The following is a 19,133-nucleotide window of genomic DNA, read 5'->3' as shown; positions in this document are numbered from 1 at the left end:
GACGTTGGTACTCAAATCCCTCTGAGCAGGACTTGCCTGACTAACCCTTGGCCATGGGTGGGCCTGATCTATGGGATTGGGAGAGTGAGGAAATACTTCCCAGGTCACTGAGTGAGCGTATACTCAGGTCCTGTACTCAGGGCACGTACACAGGTCACTGCCTTGTGGGCAGTACAAAGGCTCACACTGTAAATCGTACACTGACATCTCAGTGACTGGGGACATGCATGAGACACTCTGGGCAGACGTGTCTGTTCTGGAGTCTGGTCCTGCATGTGCCAGGGTAAATGCAGGGGGATCCCACCCCTTCCTCTTTGTCCTTTTCTTCTCTCCCTTTCTCCTTCCCTCCCTCCCTTTTTCCTTCCTTTCCCCCTGCTCTTTCCTTTCCTACACCCTCTTTCTGTCTGCCTTCTTTCCCTTTAGAACCTTACTGTTGAACCTGAATCTGGCCCGCGTACCCCGACACCATATTAAATTTTGGAAACAGAGTGTTGGGTGAAGTAGAAAATAGTCGCTTTATTGTTTTGTCAGGCAAAGGCGGCCACAGTGGACTAAAGCCCTCAAAACTGTGTGATCCTCCCTGAAGAGGGCAGTGAGGAGTTCTATAGTAATATTTTCAAAAAAAGCATGATCAGCTCGTGGACATTCTTCTGATGCGTTGGTGGTGAGGTGAGTGGGAGTTAGCATCACCAACCTTCCGGTTCCAAGTGATCTGGGGTCTCTGTGCTTGTGATCGGCATTCCATCCTTGTTAAACATTAACATCTCCCCCTGCTGAGGGTTTCAGTATCTCTGAAATAACTCAAAGATATTTTTGTGTGTTTCCTTTGATGGGGAATCAGACCTTGCCTCAAGCCTGCACTACTGTATCTCTTGACTGTTCCTCTCTTATCTCACATCCCCTCTCTTCCTTAATTAACAACCACTTGAACCTGCCTGTTGGACTCAGGGAAGGTCTTGGTGGTTGAATGAATCCTATTTTCTTTAATCAGAGAAATTTGGGGCACAGAAAGGCTTTTGTGCCCAGGAGTCCCACGGAGTCCCGCTTGGTATCATAATCTTTTATTGGTGAAATAAAACATATTATATTCTCTGTAAACCTGTGTGACTCCCCAGTCTCCCTCCTTTACCTTTTGTTATCGCAAAGAGTCGGGCACAACTTGGGGACTGAACAACAACAACAACAATCTCAGGGCTTGGGTGGGAGCAATGCCTTTTCATGTTCCTGGAAGGAATCTCAGACTTCAGAATCAGAGTGGATTGTCTACTCAGAGGATCGTGGAGTCAGTGGCATGGGCCAGGTGGACTCTGCAGCTGAGCTCTGGGTGGGCTGGGCAGCACACACTCTCGGGAAGGACTGAGTAACCTAAGGGTGTCCTGAGCTGCCTTTGCTGGGAATTCCAGTTTTGGAGATGACAGCCTGTGGTGGGAGGGCCTCTCCTTCCTCAGCAGAAGGACAGAAGTGCAGGTTCAGAGGAAGGTCATGGCTCCCAGTGTTTCCTTGGGCTCCGCCAAGCAGGCTTCCACGGTAGACCTTGCCCACCAGCCAGGATATCATGGTCAGAGAACAAAAGAAACCTTTTAAGATTGAAATAAAATCATTGCCTCTGGAGTGTGTGTGTATGTGTCTTTCTAAAAATAGCTATTAAAGGAATTGTTTAAACTTTGCCTACAGTATAAATTAATCTAGTGAACTATTCAACTTAACAACGTGAAGGACAATAAGGTTTCCAGATTGTATATTATTTAAAATAGGAGTTTAATTCTTTTCATCTACTGTAACATTTTAAAAATCACAATTCATTTTATATCACTATGGCTTTATGGATTAAAAGTTTTTCTGAAACTATTTTGAAAGCTCCTGAAGCAAATTAAAGATAAGGGATACTATGACTGTTAAATATTAACCCTGTTAGCATTAGGATAATTTATATTTGGAGAAGGAAAAATCTTTTGTGGCGAGTGAGCAAGAAGCAGCTGGCACATGACCCTGATGCCTGGGGTGGCGGGAAATCGGTGAAGTTGGCTGTTTTTGTCCACCTTGCCAGTGTGTTCAAGTGTTCTTCCAGAAAAATCTTTCGTGTACTTTGTCATTCCCGCCCCTTTCCTTTCAGTATGGACTCAAAGGGCTGGCATTCAGGGTGAGATAAGCTTTCTGGTCAGAACATCTTGGGGCATGTCTGAGTCCAAGGTCCCCGCTTGTTCCTGCTTCCTGTGGAGTTGTATGGAGCTGGGGGTGGGCTGGGCTGGGTTTGAGGGCTAGGGTCGGATTGATTGCCATGCTCTCCTTCAGGGGATCTAAACATCCCGACCCCCACCTTGCAGGCAGACTCTTTACTGTCTGAGTTACCAGGGAAGCCCTGAGGGAACATTAGTGGTGGTTGAACCTGGTGTTGCCAGTCCATGGCTGTAACTAGTGAAGTCTTTATGTCTGGGGTAGACAGGAAGGCTGGAGAAGGCAATGGCAACTCAGTCCAGTACTCTTGCCTGGAAAATCCCATGCATGGAGGAGCCTGGTAGGCTGCAGTCCATGGGGTTGTGAAGAGTCAGACACGACTGAGTGACTTCACTTTCACTTTTCACTTTTACACATTGGAGAAGGAAATGGCAATCCACTCTAGCGTTCTTGCCTGGAGAATCCCAGGGATGGCGGAGCCTGGTGGGCTCCCTTCTATGGGGTCGCACAGAGTCGGACACTGAAGTGACTTAGCAGCAGCGGCAGCAGACAGGAAAGCAGAGATGGGCAGATAGATGGTGGAGCTGTCCACCATCTGGAAGGGGCCTCCTTCCAGAGGCTGACTCTATTAGTTCAGAGTTAGCAGTCTTCCTGTTTCTCTGTGGACTAGAGTGTTCTGTGAAATTGGACAAGGTTGAGTAGCCCATGTGCTGCTGAAGAGACTTCTACCAGTCAGCTCAACCAATGTTTATGGAGTGTTTTCTACATGCTGGGAAAGAGTGCCTCCTCTCCTGGATTCCCTTGACATTCCTCAGGTGAACACAGGTCAGGGCTGTGGAGGAGACAGGGTGCCACCCAAACCCCAAAAGGCTTGTGTATGGATCTCATAATGGGGGTCAGGAGGTCAGCAAAGCGTGCCTTGAGCAAGGTCATTTGAGATGAGAGCTGTACAGTGGACCGTGAGGAATGTGGGGGAGGAGCAGGATCCCCCACCAGTGCTGGTGAGACCAGTAAGGGGGCAGCTGGGAGAAGCACGGGATGAGGTCAGAAAGGAAGTTGGAGGCCTCGGAGCCACAGAGGTGAGATTGAAGCAGAGGGGTCCCTTGAAGGGTGAGGCATAAAGTTGACATAAACTGACCTGCGAGCATCATGACATTGGAAAGAAAATGACCTGGAGGGAGTGAGGCTGGTGATGGGGTGGGAGACCAATGAAGAAAACTCTGTCAGCAGAGAAATGAGAGTATGTGATGGCTGTTAGCATGAATTTGTGAAAATCTTGAATGTATTGGAAGCACGTTTCATGGGAGAGTGGGATGTGAAAGATGCCCTTCAAGTTTCTGGCAGAGAAAACTGAGTGAACACAGGTGTCCTGTACTAGATAAGGAAAATTCAGGAAGGGGTGAGCTGGAGAGGAAGAGCCAGTCATGTTGGTTTTTTTTTTTTTTGGAGACCAGAGAATTAGGCCTTTCCTGGTGTTCACTGGGTCTGGCAGAAAGGGGGTCTGAATGGCTGTGCCCAGGCCATGTGTGATACACAGTCTTCACAAGCCTTAGGGCACTGTCCATTCAGCCAAGGTTCTGGAGTTTTCCTGGAAACACCTGAAGCCTGGGGGTTAGCCCCTGGGGGCCAGGTTGTGGGAGTTCCTGGGTCATCTGCTGGGGAAGAAAAGGAAGCAGCCACGTTGGGGTCTGTGCCCTGTGCACTTTACTAGCCGACATGAAATCAGGCGGGGGCTAGGTGCTGGTCTGTGCAGACTGTGTGCTGCACACAGTCCCCACTTCCGAGGTTAGAAGGCTGCCAGCCTGGAGTATGTCTTCCCAGGTGATGAAGTAGTAAAGAATCTGCCTGCCAATGCAGGAGACCCAAGTGATGTGCGTTTGATTGCACAGTTGGGAAGATCTCCTGGTGTAGGAAATGGCAACCCATTCCAGTATTCTTGCCTGGAAAATTCCATGGACAGAGGAGCCTGACAGGCTACAGTCTGTATGATCACAAAGAGTGAGACACAGCCGAGTGACTGAGCACACACGCACAGCCTGGAGTGGAGCACTTGTCGAGAACAGTCATCTAGTGTGTGTCTGTGTCCCCCTCAGGGTGGTTTCAGCTTTACTTGAATCCACTCTCTTGTTGCTGCTCCGATCAGGCTGTTTCCTTCTTGATAACCGGGTGACTGTCCAGAGGGCAGGGCAGAGTCTGCCGGGACTGGTTTTTCCAGGTTTCACTTTCCAATGGTGAAGGAACCAGAGAAGGGCGGACTGAGCTGTCCGGGATCGTTCCCGAGGGTCCCACGGTCCAGTCTCTGCAGACACCCCTGGGCCGGGCTCTGCTGCTTCTTCACTGTCCTGAGACCACCTGCCCCCAGACATGAGGAACTCAGACTTGGATCTGGATCAGGATTGGGCTCTGAGTGACTGACTTCAGGTGTGAATTCTGAGGGCAGATTTGGGGTCTGCCAGGGTCCCTGAACCTTCTCATGCTGCTGAGTTTAGAGACGCTCCTGAAGTCTCAGCCTTTCAGAGCAGGTAAGTCAGATTTGAAGACACTTGTGGGTGAGAAGAGCAAGCAGGGAGCAGCAGGGTTGAGGAGGAGGCTGAGCAGGTGGCGGGGTGGGGGCAGGGTTGGTGGTGCTGGATGGTGGAGTGGCTCTAGGGAGACCCAGGACCACCACAGTGAGGAGGGTACCTTCACTCATTTGTTTCAGTGTTATTGCTGTAGCACTTACTAGTAATAGGCTGTATTTTAATTCCATGTAGTGACTACAAATATAAATTCATGTGATTCTCATGAAAACCTTGAGACAGAAATGCCGTTAATATCCTCATTTTGCAGATGAAGAATAACCCGAAGATGGTTGAGAAACTTGGCAGACAGGGGCCCAGTCTTGGGGGGAGGACTCAGCGCTTAGCCCCTAGGATCTGTCCTTCCCAGGACCCTAAGCTGCCTCCTCCCCCACCTCAAACATTTAATGTTTTGGGGTCTTTTCTCTGACAAGGACTCATTTTTTCACTTTGGCTGCTCTGTTTCCACTGGGATCTCCAACCCCAATGCAGAAATCTTTAAATTCAGTGCGGATGAGGATTAAGCTGTCTGTGGGGACTGACTGGGCACCTGGGTGCGGGCCTTGTCTTTGGTCCCTGCAGGAAAGGGCTGGGTGGGGTTGAAGTGCAGGTGAACTAACCCAGCAGCAAAGGCAGCACACAGTGCCTCTGAAGGACCCACAGTCCCCTTGAGGAGGACGGTTTTGGGGCCCCAAGTGGGAGCTGGCTTGTACTTCACAGCGTGGAGCTGAACCTGGGTCTCTGTCCCTAACTGGTGGACAGGCATCGCTGGTGGTTGTGAATAAGAGGAGATGCAGGATGGTCCTAGCTTGGGGCGCCTGGTGCTGGGAAAGGAAGCACCTGGTGTTCTGGGCAGAGTGGGCTGGGCTGCAGGTGCCATTGGGGTGGGAAGGAAAGGGGGGCATTTTCCCCAAGCAAACATTGTGGTTGTTTAGCCCCACAGAGGCTCCCACAGGGCTGGGATGAGCCCAGGCTCAGTGCTTTCTGGGTGTCAGAGTTGTGGGGAGCCTAACACCTCATCAGCATGGGGATCCAGGGTGGGGCTCTGCTCCTGCAGGACTGTTTCTGGCCCTGAGCCCTCCTCCCCACCGGGGTCCCTGAGCTCTGGGCCAGCCCTGAGTCTGCCTTCTGCCCTGTGTCTTCCCAGCTCTGAGGAGATGGAGGACTTCTTCCATGGCTCTGTGCTCTGCCACATCATCTCTCTGCTCCTCTTTACCCAGCTGCCTACTGGGGGTTTCGCACGTGAGTATACCCCACCACTCTTCCTGTGTGGATTCCTGGGAGTTGGGCTGGTTCTCTCCATTAGGAGTGGGCTGCTGTTAGAAAAGCCTCTTCTCTAGAAAAATTCTGATGGTCCCTAAACCAGTAATTGTCATTCAATTTTGGAGAGTCTTTAAGCCTGGTAGCTCAGATGGTAAAGTGTCTGCTTATAATACGGGAGACCTGGGCTCGATCCCTGGGTTGGGAAGATCCTCTGGAGAAGGAAATGGCAACTCACTCCATTACTCTTGCCTGGGAAAATCCCATGGTTGGTGGAGTATGATAGGCTACAGTCTATGGGGTCACAAAGAGTTGGACACGACTGAGTGACTTCACTAAGCCTAAATATAAAGACTATAAGCCTTATAAGTCTTTAGGCCTCAAGGTATATCAAAATGCCTTGATAGTTATCCAATGAGGTGTTTATGATGTTTTAAAAATTCAACTATGGTATATGTGACAGTATCTTTCACCTCATTTTTTTTGTGTAGTATCTTTATTTTACTTAACACATTCATTCATTATTTCTTTCCATTTCTCATATATTTACAGAGTATTGAACATGTGGTAGGTGCTTTTTATGAACAAACCAGACAGATTCGTGTCTTTGTAAAATCTTACAACGTAGCAGGGAGCCATGAACAATAAATGCTTGAAAGCAGTATAATGAATAGTTTTTTATACGCAATGAGAGGAGAAGCAGTGAAGCAGCATGGGGTAGAGGGCAGTCAGGCATGTGGAGGTGGAAAGTGGGCAGCAGTGTTCAGTGAGGTGTTTGTTCAGTGAGACAGTGAGATAAGAATAAAACCTGGAGAGGGTGAGCCTGTGAGGGTTCCAGTGGAAGCATGGCTTCTGCAAGACAGAACAGCCAGTGCAAAGCTGCCTGTGGGCCTGGATTGTTCAAGGGACTGTGGAGGCAAGTCTTGGCTAGAGCAAAGTGAAGGAGAGGGTGAGAAATAGGAGCTTGGGTCCAGAAGCCCTGGGTGTCATCCCCATTGGGCCTTTGGTCCACTGAACGGACTGAAGAGAGTCGGCAAAGCTTTGTGTAGAGTAGGGACATGGTTTACAGATGGAAAGAGCTGCAGACTTGGGAGTGAGGAGAGGAGACCCAGGGAGGCCAGTGTACTGTTGTCCTCCAGGAGAGAAGCCATGGTGACTCAGATAAACTCTCAGCAGCTCAGGAGCTGAGGAGTCATTCTCTGTAGATCCAGCAGGGCCATCCTTCACAAGGGCCAGGTCATGGCTCATCCTCCAGGCCTCAGAAGGCCAAGGGCTCTGAGAAGATGTCAGTGGGGTAAATATGGGCACTTGTGGGTGAAAAAAGTGAAGGTAGGCTTTTAATGGAAACAGTATTTGTGTCTAGTTTTTAGTGCACATTTGAGCTGGGGAGAAAGTCATGAACACGGATAAATTTAGCTCTGGAATAGAATAGTGTGGCTATACTAGGATGTGACTGAATAATCAAGGAGTTTTGACTTTGACCACAGGTATTCTCTTTGATCAGGGTTCAGTTCTGCCCAAGATGGGCAGGATAGAGCTGTGTTTCTCAAAGTGAGGCCCCTGGAACATCAGTATCAGCATCTTGGGGAATTGTTTAGAAATGCACTTCCTTAGGTGCAACTCAGACCTTATTGAATCTCTGGGGGTGTTGGCCCAACACTGGTTTTATAAGCTCTCTTGCTGATTTTGCTGCATGCTGAAGGTGGAAACCATTGAGCTAGAATTTTCCATGGAAGGGTGTGAAGACAGCGATACAGATAGATGAGGGACTCTCTTTGACATCTTTTCTGGGTCACAAAATTATCATCAGTCTAACTCAAATTCAGAATCATCACAGCTCAACCTATCAGGTCAGGGTTCATCCCACCCAACCCCTGTCCCCAGCCTGCCGGGGGCTTTCCATCATACTGAGCGTGTGTTCTGCGCTGCTTCTATGTCTGTTCCTCTCTCACTCTTGTGTCTGTGTCCACAGAGGAGTTCACCGTGATTGCTCCCCCGGACCCCATTGTGGCAGTGCTTGGTGGGGAAGTCCTGCTACCCTGCCGTGTATCTCCAGCCATGAGTGCCGAAGACATGGAGCTGAGGTGGTTCCGCTCCAAGTTTTCAGAAGCCGTGTTCATCTATCAAGACCGACTCGAGCAGAAAGAGGAGCAGATGGCTCCTTATGCAGGGCGGACCTCACTGGTGAGGGACCTCCTCATTCAGGGAGAAGCTGCTGTGCGTATCCAGAATGTCAGTGTTTCAGACAATGGGCTGTACACCTGCTTCTTCAGAAAGGGAGGCTTCTATGAAGAGGCCAGTTTGGAGCTGAAGGTGGCAGGTTGGTGACTTGATATTTTTGATCCTGGAGTATTGGAGTTGGGAGGAACTTCAGGGATAATGGCAATCAATCCCTCATTTTATAGATATGGAACAGGAGACTCATCCACGCATTCCATTATTTGGTACAAACATATTGAAACCCTACTCTATGTCACATCCTGTTCTGGGCACCTGGGATGCATCAATGAACCAAATAATGTTCCTGTTCTGTGGGGCTTATATTCTAGAGGCAGTTCATAAATACTTTGATAAATAGGTTATAGAGGAAATTAGGAGGTGGTAAGTATTAATATTTATGATAAAAGGGCAAATATAACAGTGGAAGGGGACCAGGATGAGGTGGGGCAGGTGGGCTTGTGTTATGTAGAGCCTCAGGTTGGGATTTTTTGACAATTTGAGCAGAAGCTCAAAGGAAGTAGGGATTTAGCCACGTAGATATCTGTGGGACCAGAGTTCCCAGCAGAGGAAACACCTGGCGTGAAACCCTGAGGCAGGAGTGTGGCTGGAGCAGGAAGCCCCCGTGGTTGATAAGATGAGTGGAGGGTTGTAAGAGATGACAGCAATTGAATAAAGATATGTTCTTGGCATGGGGTGCACAGAGAAAGGATTGATTAATGCTCTCTCTGGTGGTCAGGAGAATTTTGCAGGTAATATACACTGAAAGGGGCACCTGAGTTCACTAGATCAGGCTGCAAAGAGCCCTTGAGGTTGATGGGCTGGAATATGAGAAGTCAGGGGAGAGGAGAAGAAAGGAGAGGAAGAGAGAAGAGAGGAGATAGAGTGTGGTGATTTCAGTTGCTAGCAGTTAACCAGAGTCCTTGGTGCTGCAGTGTGGTCCCTGAGGGGCACAGACAGTGGAAGCTGGGGGGAAGAGGAGAGGAGGCATTTGAGGGGCAAGGTAGATGCTAGATTGTAGAAGACTTTGCATGCTGTGCTATGGATGTTGATGTACCACTGAGGAAATTTTAAACAGAACAGTGCCTGGGACATTTCTTTGGTCAGCTGTGAAGAGGGTGAATGAAACGTGAGCCAGGCTAAAGGCATGGATATAGTTACGAGGGTCACAGGGTCAGAGGATGACCCCCAGAAGAGGCAATGGGATCACATAGAGGGACGAGGGGATCAGACATCTGTGATGTTTAGAAAGTAGAGCAAGCTGAGTGAGTGGGTTTGGGGACACAGAGTTTGGGGGGAAGAGGAGACTGCAGAAACTCTGAGAGTTTTGCATTGGCTGTTTGTTGTTTAGTGGTAAGAATACTGAAAATTATGTGTGTTGATTGAAGAAAAACACACAACTTAAGAACTGTGAGCTGTGTTTTATTCAGGGTCTTACTGAGGGGCATATAATCTAGGAAATAGCTTCTCAGTAGCTCGGAGAAACTGCTCCAATGAGGTAGGGGGAGAAGCCAGTTTATACAGGATTTTGGCTAGGGAACAAGTGCAGTCAAGCACGCTTAGTATGCTAAGTGGCTTCAGTCGTGTCCGACTCTGCGGCCCCATGAACTTGTAGCCCACCAGACTCCTCTGGCCATGGGATTCTTCAGGTAAGAATACTGGAGTGGGTTGCCGTTTCTTCCTCCAGGGGATCTTCCCAACCCAGGGATCTAACCCGTGTCTCCTGTTGCTCCTGCATTGCAAGTAGATTCTTTACTGCTGAGCCACTGGGGAAGCCCAGAAGTCAAGCGTACACTTCAGTAAATGGTTACTGTTTGCCACAAGGATCAGATATCTCAGTTAACAATATTAGCACTTTTCTAGGAAGATGGGGTCGCACAGAGTTGGACACTACTGAAGTGACTTAGCAGCAGCAACAGCAGGAGGATGCAAGAATCTAGGTTCACTAAATATTTTTTCCTGAGACATCTCTAAGTATCTAAGGGGCCTGTTTTTCCAAAGCACAGAGTGCCTTGCCCTATTTTCACCCTGAATTCCGTTCAGAGTGTACTGTCACTGAGTGACTAAAAGGTTAATGACTTGGTTCTTGTAGAATTGGATGGTGGGCAAGATTCTTTGCTTTATGTATGTTAGTTATCTGTTGTCAATGCTGTGTCACATTATCACAAAGATAATGTCACGAAGATCACAGTGGTGTATAACAATAACCATTTATTTAATTCAGGCATGAAGGGAGTACAGCTAGTTTGGGCTGTATTTGACTAATCTTATCTGGGTTTATTCATACCTCTTTGGTCATGTTGGGCATAAAACAAAAACAAAATCTCCCAAACCAGAAATCATCTTCACAGTTAGTGGAGAAAGAACACGGTTTTGTTACTGAATGGGCATTCAACAAGAATGTGATAGACATCACAGGCAATCGAATAAGAGATTGTAAAGACAGAAAGATATCTCCCCCCTTTTATAAAGCCAAGCAGATGCAACCCATTATATACTTGTTTTTAAGATGGACAATAACTATTCCTCATGTCGGAGGACTTGATAGCACCATCTGTCACACAGTTCACTCTAAATTTTCCTGGTAATTGAGCTGACCATATATGTTAGCTAATTGGTTTAAGCCAGAGGAAAAACAAATTCTTATGTTTTTATGACAGGAGGTATTTTTACACCTTGTAGCTTGGTGATGGCTGAAGCTGGGCTCCTACCCTCCGACAGGGAAGGGGAAAGTTGGGTGCTGTTTCTCTTGAACTTTATATTTACAGATGGCTCCTACATCCAGTGAAAGACATTCCTGGGTCAAAATTCTTATCTAGTTCTCAAAAAGGATTTATATACATTTAAAACTGGGGAGAAAATACATACAATTACAGATTTTCTCAAGTAAATATTCTAAGAAAAACAAGGGAAGGGGAATCTCTGCTCTTATTTTCAACAGGGAGAATGAAGCCTATTATTTTTAATTCATATTTGTCATTACAGTCAGCTGGGGAGGTCACATAAGAACCTTTGCTGGGTCTGTTCATGTGGGTTTGTTCAACTGGCTATTGATTGATCTAGGAAAGTTTCAGCAGGAAAGGCTGTACTAGAGTAAACATGTCCTCCCCCTGGTGGAGAGCAGCCCAACAACACAAGGACTTTACGAGCTAGTCACGTGACCTAATCTCTTATTGGCAAGTTGAGTCACAGGACTGGCGCGGAGGCAGAGCGTGGAGGCACCAAAAACTGTGGCAGACAGGGAGCTGGATATAAAGAGGAGTGAAGAGTCGGTAATATTTTTATGCAGAATCCATCACGGATGGAGCCAAATCACATATTCAGTTCTAGAATTATGAGTTGGAAGTATATGTGAGGAATTTGGGTAGAGGGAAACCTGTGGATAAAAGGAAGGGAGGTTCAGGACACAGGGTTGTTCGATGACTTAATTTTGGTGGTGATTTACAAAGAGAGGCAGTGGGTGTGGAAGCAGATACCCTGGGAGAGAGTGTGATGTGAGGAGAGTCAAGGATAAGGGTGGACCTGGGACCACATTCCTCCCCCTGTTTACAAGGCATCAGCCCTTCCAACTGCATAGCTGGGGAGAAGGGACTTAGCTCTCTGAGCCCATGGTCCCCGTGCTTTTTCCTTCTGTTCCCTGAGACAGGGCCACCTCCTTGTTCCCTGTGGGAGCAGGATGTCCCCAGAGCCCCCAGAATGCCAAGTTCAGGGCACCCCCTGGAGTTGTGCACACATAGGCACTGCTGGGTCCCTGGGCTCTACATCTTGCCTCCCGCAGGTGTGGGCTCTGCCCCTCAGGTGCGCATCACAGGGCCTGAGGAAAATGGGGTCCGCGTGGTATGCACGGCCTCGGGGTGGTTCCCGAAGCCCCAGGTGCAGTGGAGAGACCTCAGTGGAGAGAAGTTCCTGGCGTTCTCTGAGGCCCACACCCAGGATTCTGAAGGGCTGTTCAGTGTGGAGGCAGCGCTGGTGGTGAGAGACAGCTCTGTGGGGAATGTGACCTGCTCCATCCTCAACCCTGTCCTGGGCCGGGAGAAGGCCATGGCCATTTTCATCCCAGGTCAGAGGTGCTCCTGGCTTCCAGCGGGGCTAGAGGAGGGGGCCGGGTGTTCCTGGGTGTTCCAGGCTGGGCTGTCCTGGGCGGGGGCCCTGATGGGGTGTCTGGCTGGGCCACAGAGCCCTTCTTCCCCCAGGCCTCTCCCTGGAAGGTGGCTTTCTCGGTGAGCCTGACTGTGCTGGTGATCTTGCTCCTTGGGGCTGGATGTTACACCAAGAGAGAACATTCCATGAAGATGCAGGAGATGGGAGAAAAGGAGACTCTGTGCCAGAATAGCGAGCAGGACCGTCAGACAAAGGAGGAAGTGCTGAAGGACGCAGGTAAGGCAGGACAGGGGTCAAGGCTGGTGAATGTGGCAGCTGGTGCTGAGAGGGATGTGCTGACCACAGGGCCTGAGTGCAGGGCTCTGGGGAAATCCCAGTCCAGAGCAGGTGACTGGGGAAACCTGGGTGGACAGCTGGAGCTGGGGAGGCTCCAATGGGTCTGCAGTTGGAACGTCTTCTTCAGAGGTTACAAACAGAGAGGTGGTATTTTGTGGATTTTTTTTCTTAGGGAGTGGAGTTCATGCTTTTTTGTTTTCACTCTCTTTCAGCTAAACTTCAGGAAGAACTTGGTAAGTTCTGCTTTTCCTCTTGAGCTCTCTGCATCCCCTTCATAGGAGACAGTCTGGTTCTTAGCTCACCTATTTCCTGTGTGTTGCCTTTCAGGGAGGAGGAAATCCGCTTACCTGGCTGGTGAGTGACTCTCCGGTGTCCTTGGGTTTCCTGTCCTACCTGTGCCAAGGCGTCCCTCTCCTCCATTCTGTCTAGGCACAGAAATGTGGACCTGCTTCCCTGGGAGAGAAGTGGAAGCTTCTAGGAGGCAGAACCCATGCATGGGCTCTCCCAGGTCTGGAATGCTGGTTCCCACCCATTTCTTGGGGTCCTGGGTGTAATGATGACCCCAGAGTCTATCATGCATCCTGGGTCTTATTCCAACCCTGACTGACCCACCGTATTAATAGTTTACTATCCTTCTGTGCATCTAGTTTTCAGTCAGTACCCAGAAGCAAAAGTCATGTGCTGTGAGATTTCATTAAAGGAGCTATACAAATGACCAGCTTGATTAAGTTTAGGAGTGTGACCACCTGTCTCCATCCCAAAACACTGTCCAAGGAGTCCATTCCCTCTAGTTTCTTTGGGTGATGATCAAAAAGTTATGGGGCAGAACTGGGGTGACCATGCACAGAAATGCCATGGAATGAGCTGTCAATACCCCTGAATAGTGTTTATCTCTAGCAATATTTCATCTGAGAAAGATTAGCCACTTTTACCCAGAGCTCATCTCACTTCTTAAAATAGTTCCCATGTCAAGTTATTTCGCAAATGTATTTTTTTCCAGGAAAAAAACTGAATATAATAATGCTTTCTTAAAATTATATAATAATTTATATTTTACTCCCTAAAATGTTTCCACACATAGTAGAATTTTTGACCCTTAGTAGCAGAAGTGAATGTAGATAGAATAAGAATTTTTGAGGGTTTTGAGGCAAGAACAGCTGAGTGACTTGCTAAACATCACACGCATCAGTGGGACAGCGGTGGAAGTCAGTATGGAGTGTGCACAGGCCACCTGACCTGTGCTCCAGGGGATACACCACCATACCTGCTGTCTGCACGTGGCTGCACCTCCTCTCCAGCGTCTCCCCCACTGTAGTTAATCTCACCTGCAGAGCAGAGGGGAGGCAATGGCCAATAGAGTCACACTGAGCAGGTTTCTTCTGGCTGAGGTCTCACCAGAGTGTGTTCCCTTTCAGCCTGGAGGAAGGCGCAGCTGTATGCAGGTAAGTGGATGTAAGTTCCTCTGGCCTCCCCTCCCAACCTAGACTCTGCCCCCTTCTCCCTGAGGGGACCCCACAGCAGGGTGGGGTAGTGTCCTTGGTCTTCTTGGCACCTTTGTAGCCTCCACCTGGAGACTGCAGGGACTCCTCGGCACACAGATGTGCCTCCATCCTGCCCGTGCTCTACTGCAGGGCACGGTCAGGGTTAGCAGCACCCTCTGCAAACACCTGGTGCAACGGGGACTTCTTGTGATGGTGACAGTGGAGGGGTCAGTGGTGAGAAGGGACGGCAGCAGGGAACGACCGTGTGGCTCAGGGATCGCTCATCTCTGGAAGATTTCAGAAGTCATGCTTGCCTACTTAAGACTCAGTTCTTCCCAAGGGGGCCCTTGATTCCTGATCCGTCTTGTTTCAAAATTCCTTGCCTTTTTGGCTCTAGTTTTGTTTTTCCTATTTTCTCCTGGTCCTCTGAGATGTTGACTCCCTCTCTACCTCCTCATGCTCTGCCTCTGTGTCCAGGCTGGGTTTCATCCTCCAAGCCTCTTGGTTGCTGAGGAATTAGTTGCTGTAGAGCAGGTGTTCTGAATCTGGGGTTCAAAAACTATGGGGTGTGTCTGGGCTCCTTGGGTGACGGTCTATGAAAGTTCTTAAATTCTACTCAAAATCTTGTGTATATGTTTATCTGACAGGGACAAAAACCTAACAACCATGATCTTCCTTTTCAAAGAGTTCTGTATTTGCTGACGGGTTCATTTTGGTTGGGTTTATTAGGGGCCATGGGCCAAGACTGGGAAAGAAGAAATGTAGAGGAGACAAAATTATTTCACAAAGAAACGGTGGGAATCAAATCAGGGATGACAAGACCAGAAGGAGGAAGAGAGGAGGAGATGAGGAGGAAGTGGTGGTTTGTTGGGGAGCACACAGAGGGTATGCAAGTTATTTGGGTGCATAAAGTGTGGTCAAATCCTTGATATCTCTTTAAGAAATTTCAATAAAGGCATATTTGTTTTTAAGCCATTTTAAAGTAACCATGTAATTCAGTCTGCCTCTGATAATGAGACCATCTCAACCTTCCTGTAGTGGTTAAAGCAGGAGCGTGTATGGGGCATCCTAATGTAATGTAAGGTTGTTCTGAGAATGCTTTAGCTTTGATCTGTACCCTGTAAACCCGTGCAACATACCCTTTCCCTGATTGGGATGTTTCTGTTTACAGACAGGAATATAGATCATGAGAGACAGAGAAGGGTAAACCAAGGGTGAAAATGCCTGGGAGCCAGATGCATGAGGATTTAGGATCCCACCTCAGGGATTCTTACTGATTCACCCTGGGATTTATGTTAAATATGAGGATCAGATAGTCCTCTTTCACTATCTCTCCCTTACCTACTAGATTAAAAAGCGTGTGTTTTAATGTATACCTTGTGTAACTTTTTGTTTTGTAAGGATAAACCCCATTAAGCTAGAATCAGTTTTTATATTGACAAGTGTCAAGTGGGAGGTGGTCAAATGTCAGATCTCTTTTTATTTATAAAATTGCAAAAAATTGTATTGATGATTTGCTGTAGCAATTAAGTGAAGAATAGCATCACACTCGATAGATGTGGAATCTCACAATTAAATGCCAACTCTCTTTTTTTCTCCTCCCTCTTTTTCTTGTTGTTAATCTCCATCAATTGTGGTATAAAAATTTATAGCTAGGGATCAGCTAGTGTCTTGGTGAAGAACAAATAAATTAAAGTTCATTTTTTCTCAAAGGGTCATATGGGTTAGGCTGCTTTATGTGATCTTATTTCCATCAGGCAAATAAAAGGAATGTCAATTTCATCATGAACCTGTATTAAGTAGGAATGGTGTAATAAATTTACACCCCAAAATTGCAAAAAAAAAGAGCCATTTACTAATTTCCATGTTCTAATCTTGTTCCTGATTCTCCACCCTGTTGGAGGCAACAGCTCTCTCAGTGCAGACATTTCAGCATTGACATATAGGCTTTGCTTTGCTTTGGTTGTTGAGCTTCCTTTCTTTTTCCCAAAAGCGAGTATGGAGGTTGGAAGAAATTATTTGGCCTTGGGTTAGTTGGGAAAGGGATCCTTATGTTCTTCTTTAGTCATAACAGGCCATTGCCCCGGGGACACTAGTCTGATCTGGTCCTTAAGATTCTTGGTTTGGGGCTGGCTGAGGATCAGCAGGTCCTGGCTAGGTATTTGGGTTATCTCCCCCTGACCCTTAGTCACATCCTAAGGTCTTAATCACATCTGTAAAGTTCCCTTTACCACAGTGTAGTCACACAGTCTGAGGTTTAGAACATGGACATCTTTGGGGTCCTCTTGTTGTGGTTCTCCTGGAAGCTTACAACTTCTCTGGGCAACTATAGGGGGAAGCAGATGACTAGATCCAATATTTTGGGTTTTCCTTCACAGGTAGAATGGTTTTTGTTCCACTGACCCTACAAAAAGCAGAAGAGAATTCATGAGTGTCTTTCCTCTCACTGTGTGTCTGTCTTTCTCACTTAAAACATCTCTCTCCTTTCCTTGAAATCTCTCCATTGTCTCTTAACTGAGCAAGATTTCTCTGATGCTATATCCCAAATTCTCTTCACTAATGACTTATAGTCATTCTCTGAGTTCGGTTCATCTAAGTTATATCCTCTCTACCACTGACTTAGAGGTAATCTGTATGCTCAGTTCAATTAGCTCTTCATAATTGCTTAAGAACCTTGGAAATTTTGATCTCCCCAATTCTTTATCCAGAAAACCTAGTTTTAAGGATGTGCGGCTAAGGACTTGAGAAAATGTTATTTTATAGTGAAGTTTGGGCAATGACCTTTATGTTCAGATTGATATCAAGCCTCTTAACCCCTCAGTTTTAAGATTTATGGCTTTGCTTTCATGGTAAGGTTGCAACATGATGGTTCTCTGTGTGTTTGTGAAAAGAAATACATGCATCAGTTGAATATTTCCAAAATATTTCCCCCTATAACTCTCTCAAAAGTATGCTTCATGATACTAAGCACTGACCTTGATATGTACAGTCTCTACAAACCTCTGATATGAAACGTGTGTTTTCCTTGTAGATTGGCGGAAGGAGAAGTTCCAGACCTGTGAGTGACTTTGTGTTTTTTCTGGATTTTCCTACTGCTGTCCCTGTGGTCTCGCCTTCAGTTCTCAGTGGTGATATAGATGCTGGCACCATCAATAGTGTGGGGTGGGATGTGGTGGTGATAGTCACACACAGGTGGGGCTGATGACTTTGGCTAATATTGAATGCTAAATAGACATCCTTCAGTCATTGGAGGACAGGCTGGTCCTCAAGGGCTCTGTGACATATCGCACCCTGAAATCAGTCTCGTGGGTCCATTTCCTGCTTGGAGGCCCGTCAACTTGAATCACAAGTTCCTATTGTCAGGGTGCTTAGCCTTTCTCCCATGCAGCTGGGATTCTGGGTTGAGGGGTGGTTGTGTGTTCTTGGGGAGGGAAGGACCTTGAATGATAGAAAACTTTCTCTGCAGGGTCTGTCACTCTGGATCCAGGATCTGCCCATTCAGACCTTGTCGTCTCTGATGAAAAGACAAGTGTGACCTGGAAGGCCTCCTGTGTGAACGCTGCAGATAAATGCAGTGTACTGGGCTTTGAGGGCATCACCTCAGGGTGCTGTTACTGGGAGGTGGAGATCAGAGATGGAGACCAAAGCGAGTGGGCCCTGGGGGTCTATAGGGAAGGTATGAACAGGAAGGGCTGGTACATAGAGTCTCCAGATAGGGGGTTCTGGGTTGTGGGGAGATTTGAAAGAGGATATTATGCCTGTACAGAACCTCTGACTCCGCTATCCCTCATGCAGGCTCCCCACCCCAGGCTTAGGGTGGGGGTGTTCCTGGACCACCAGGAAGGGGTTGTCTCCTTCTACAACATGACTGATGGCTCCCACATTTTCTCCTTCCCTCAGGCTTCCTTCTCGGGGACCCTCTTTCCATACTTCATGATTAGGTCAGGAGATGTGTCCCTGACCGTCTGCTCCAAGGTGGGAGGGTCTGAGGGGCTCCCTGTTGCTCTTAGCAGTCCTTCTCTGGAGGAGCCTGTGAGCCTCCCAGGGGCGGGGTTCAGCTCAGACTCTGGTGCTGATGGTCCTCCAGGGGCCGATTATCCACTTCTCCCCTGCAACCCCTAGGCTGTGTCCCCATAGGGCTGGTCACTCTCCTGGACTCTCACTGTGGCTCTTCCTGGAGCTGCAGACTCCCTGTGAAACAGAGGCCCCTGAGGTGCAGCCTGGATGGCTGAGGGTCTCGCCCTCCTGCTCTGGAGACAGGCTCTTGGGCTTGTGGTTACGAGAATTTTCAGTTCATGCCATGTGCTCAGGTGACAGATTACAAAAGTTGACTCTCTGAGCTGGTGGAGGTAGCCTGAAGTTTACTATGGGACACTGTTTTTCTTTTAGTAATGAAAAATATCTCATGAAGATTTTATACTGTTTGGATATGCTAAACGATGAGAGGTTCAATTACTCTGCAGACTAATATCGTGTTTTTGTTGTTGCTTAGTCACTAAGTTGTGTCTGACTCTTTTGTGACCCCATGGACTGAAGCCCACCAGGCTCCTCTGTTCACGGGATTTCCCAGGCAAAAATACTGGAGTGAGTTGCCGTTTGCCTCTCCAGGAAATCTCCCTGACCCAAGGATTGAACTCAGGTTTCCTCCATTGGCAGGTAGATTCTTTAAGTCTGAGCCACCAGGGGAGCCCGGTGGTGTTACTTTATCCAATTTGAGTTTGTTAAATAGAACCCAGAGAGTGATGGTTGGTTCCCAGTTCTATTTTGGAGGATGGACATTATCAAATCAAAAAAGCTGGCCAGCAAAAAATTTCCAGGGAAATGGGTGGCTGATGGAGTTTTAAGGAGTCTAATATTTTGCTTTTTGTATTTCCTATTCTGGGATGGAAAAAACACACCCATTTCCCCCAAATCTCAGTAAATTTTTGTTACCTGTAAAAAACCTGTGTTGTGTTCATTTAAAGAGTTAAGGAGAAGGATCTAGGTTTCTCATTTCTGTTAACAG

General features: G+C 47.7%; 1 protein-coding gene across 2 annotated transcripts; it reads left to right on the top strand.

Moving 5' to 3' along the window:
* Nucleotides 1-4,085: 4,085 nt before the first annotated feature.
* Nucleotides 4,086-19,070, top strand: LOC109576670 (butyrophilin subfamily 1 member A1-like). Of its 2 annotated transcripts, XM_070778153.1 has the most exons (10): nt 4,103-4,697; nt 5,881-5,975; nt 7,966-8,313; nt 11,989-12,270; nt 12,387-12,587; nt 12,860-12,880; nt 12,975-13,001; nt 14,063-14,089; nt 17,160-17,186; nt 17,595-19,070. In XM_070778153.1, the coding sequence occupies exons 2-10, from the start codon at nt 5,891-5,893 to the stop codon at nt 18,248-18,250; spliced, it is 1,674 nt and encodes a 557-aa protein (XP_070634254.1). In that variant the 5' UTR covers nt 4,103-4,697; nt 5,881-5,890; the 3' UTR covers nt 18,251-19,070. The 2 variants fall into 2 exon arrangements, with proteins under 2 accessions (XP_070634255.1, XP_070634254.1); XM_070778154.1 differs by lacking the exon at nt 11,989-12,270 and having other exon boundaries at nt 4,086-4,697.
* The last annotated feature ends 63 nt before the right edge of the window (nt 19,071-19,133 follow it).

The sequence above is a fragment of the Bos indicus genome, chromosome 23 (genome assembly GCF_029378745.1).
Source record: "Bos indicus isolate NIAB-ARS_2022 breed Sahiwal x Tharparkar chromosome 23, NIAB-ARS_B.indTharparkar_mat_pri_1.0, whole genome shotgun sequence".
Classification (NCBI taxonomy): domain Eukaryota; kingdom Metazoa; phylum Chordata; class Mammalia; order Artiodactyla; family Bovidae; genus Bos; species Bos indicus.
This window is presented reverse-complemented; position numbering and strand designations above follow the sequence as displayed.

What these genes read in the sequence shown, in the direction of transcription:
- LOC109576670 (XM_070778153.1), top strand. Translation starts at nt 5,891, where the DNA reads ATGGAGGACTTCTTCCATGGCTCTGTGCTCTGCCACATCATCTCTCTG. An exon ending in TAAACTTCAGGAAGAACTTG is followed by an intron (nt 12,881 to 12,974) that starts GTAAGTTCTGCT and finishes GTTGCCTTTCAG; the next exon opens with GGAGGAGGAAATCCGCTTAC. An exon ending in GAAATCCGCTTACCTGGCTG is followed by an intron (nt 13,002 to 14,062) that starts GTGAGTGACTCT and finishes GTTCCCTTTCAG; the next exon opens with CCTGGAGGAAGGCGCAGCTG.